This window comes from Otolemur garnettii, unplaced genomic scaffold (genome assembly GCF_000181295.1).
Source record: "Otolemur garnettii isolate 467f Iridium unplaced genomic scaffold, OtoGar3 scaffold00003, whole genome shotgun sequence".
NCBI lineage: Eukaryota > Metazoa > Chordata > Mammalia > Primates > Galagidae > Otolemur > Otolemur garnettii.
In genome coordinates, this window is record NW_003852398.1 from 25,268,948 (window position 1) to 25,271,447 (window position 2,500).

General features: G+C 46.2%; 1 protein-coding gene across 5 annotated transcripts in view; it reads right to left on the minus strand.

Annotated features, from left to right (window-relative positions):
- Positions 1–2,500, minus strand: part of IRGM (immunity related GTPase M) — a 39,466-nt gene that overhangs the window by 31,249 nt on the left and 5,717 nt on the right. For 4 of the 5 annotated variants that reach the window (XR_002774774.1, XM_023516724.1, XM_023516722.1 and 1 more), the window contains exon 3: positions 818–2,072. Coding sequence is in view for 4 of the 5 variants with exons in the window: in XM_023516724.1 (XP_023372492.1) it covers positions 852–1,949 (1,098 nt within the window). In the remaining variant the exon portion in view is untranslated. Of the gene's footprint in view, positions 1–590; positions 2,073–2,500 lie in introns of those variants that run through there. The other variant, XM_023516715.1, reaches the window with a different exon arrangement.

Below are 2,500 nucleotides of genomic sequence, written 5' to 3' on the forward strand. Positions count from 1 at the left end.
ATATACTTTTAGGTTAGAGCTGAATCTTCAAAATAACAAGAATGAGACACACAAGGTGAAGGTCAGGTAGGACCTAAACCGACCAGACCAGATTTGTCATGATGGCCCTAGCCTGACGAGCTCCATCTTATTTCCACCACATGTGTTCTCACTAGCACCCTGGGAGGCCAAGACAAGTGGATTTCCTGAGCTCAGGAGTTCAAGACTAGCCTGAGCAAGAGTGAGACCCCATCTCTACTAAAAATAGAAAAACTAGTCAGGAGTGGTGGTACACACTTGTAGTCCAGTAACATCAGAGGCTGAGCCAAAAGGATTGCTCAAGCCCAAGTATTTAACATTAATGTGAGTTATGATGCCACAACACTCTACCCAGGGTGAGAGAAAAACTCTGTCTCAAAAAAAAAAAAGAAATTTTGTTTTTAAATGAAGGTGGGAGGCACCAAGATGGAGGCCGAATGGCCCCACCATTGTCCTCCTTCCCAGGAGAACCTTTCCTAACTAACTACCTATCAAAAGGTTTAATGAAGAAGAATGATGTTAACTTTAACGAAGCAGGGGGAAAGATCCAGTTCTGGATATACCTGCCACTTTGCAACTGAAAGCATAATTCCCATACTGTGGGTCCAGGAAACTGATTTAATAAGTTCAACAATTGTTTGCTGCAACCTCCCATGAACTGTACCCTCATTTGTGCTAGGAAGTTAAGCAAATTTCGTAATTCATTTCAGGGAATGCATAAGACTAAGAAATAGAAAATATTAACTGATTAGAGTGGAGGAAAGTGTACCCTATTGCGAAGAGAACTCCCTAGTGTTACCTTAGAGCCTGCTAGACTTCTCCCAAGTTGGCTTTCACTGTGGGATGATGGAGTCTTCCAGGACTTTCCTTAGGATAGTCTTTGTGTCCTCAGCAACTATGGCAAGTAAGAGCCTGTGTTTCATTCCTCTGAAGTAGCAGATGATATAGTCACCTAGCCATGGGATGTAGCTCAGGAGACTGAGGAATGCCTTCATGACCGCACAAGTCATGCAAGTCATTTTCCAATCCCTTTTGCTGAGAACTTGCACATCACGAGGCTTCATGATGTTCATGTAGTCTGTGAATATCCTCCCCATTCTTTGTGCCACCTGCCAGAGAGATTCATCATCCACGCCAAAGAACGACTGGTAGGCATTCAGACACACAGCCAAATCATCTGCATCTGAGATGCCACAGGCATCCTGGAAAGACTGTGTGGTTATTTTCTTTTGCAGGGAGGTCACTTTGTCATTAATGACCATCTCACAGGTGTGGGACAGCTTTTGAAGGAGGTCATGGCACCTAATTTTTATGAGATCTGTTCTCAACATGTCTCTAAGCTTTGGGAAGTCATGCAATAAAGGTTCAAGGCTGGAGACCAGAAATATAGGGGGTTCACATACCTGCTTCTTCTGAAGATTTTCCAGAATATTTTCTATGATACTCTGACGTAGCTGCCCTTCTGTGAGGGCACTTGTGCTGAGGACCATGTCCAGCTTGGTCCAGACAATGTAGAACTTTTTTCTCATGTCCTCAATGGTTTTGGCAAGCATTACATGACTCACGCTGAACTGTTCAGATGCAATGATGATGAAGAAGTCATAGCGGCTGAACTGCATTTCCATCAGATAGTTCTCCAGGCTGTCAGTGGCACACCCTGTGCCAGGCAAGTCCCACAGCACCACGTTTGGAAAGTGGGGAGATAAATAGGAGGCACATGTGTGGGTAGTCTTTACCACCCCAACAGGAGCCGAGTCTTCCCCCTCATGTCCTATGTTCCGAAGTGCATTGATGAAGCTAGACATGCCATTGCCAGAGTCTCCTGTCACAGCAATGTTGACTGGTGTCCTGGACATTATCTTCACAGTCTCCCTGATGGCAGAGACCACCTCTGGCAAGTTCCCATCTGCAATGGCTTTCTCAATGTTCATGGCCTCCGCCTTGGATAAAATATCCCAATGCCAACGCTGTGGCAAAACAGTGGTTCAGGGTGCAGATAACAGAGGGCGAGGGAATGGTGGGAGCTCCGTCACATCAGTGAGCAGCAGAAGGACCTAAGAAAGCAGAAGAGCCCATGAGTTAGGACGGACAGGGTGCATGAGGATCACCTGACTCAGCTCTCTGGCTTGGGGTTTTCTCCAACAATGAAGACCACAGCAAAGACAGCTGGGTTAAAACCCAAGCAAGCAAAATGCACTCATTCAAGCAGTGTGCACCATCCTTCAGGCAGCGGCAAAGGTGGGGTCCCTGAAGAACGCCCCCAGAGGTCAGCCTCCAAAGCAGGAATGTGGTGACCAGAGGACCTGAGTAGCAGAACAGTCTCCCTCATTCCCACAAAGGCTTTTTTCTTTTGTTCTGTTTCTCTCCCCTGACGTAGGTGTCTGCTCCTTCACAATTTTCAGGACATATTTCATGACCAATAAAAGACCAAGCAAATAAAAGTCACCTCTATATCTCTCTGCTGTAGGTGGCACCGGAGGAC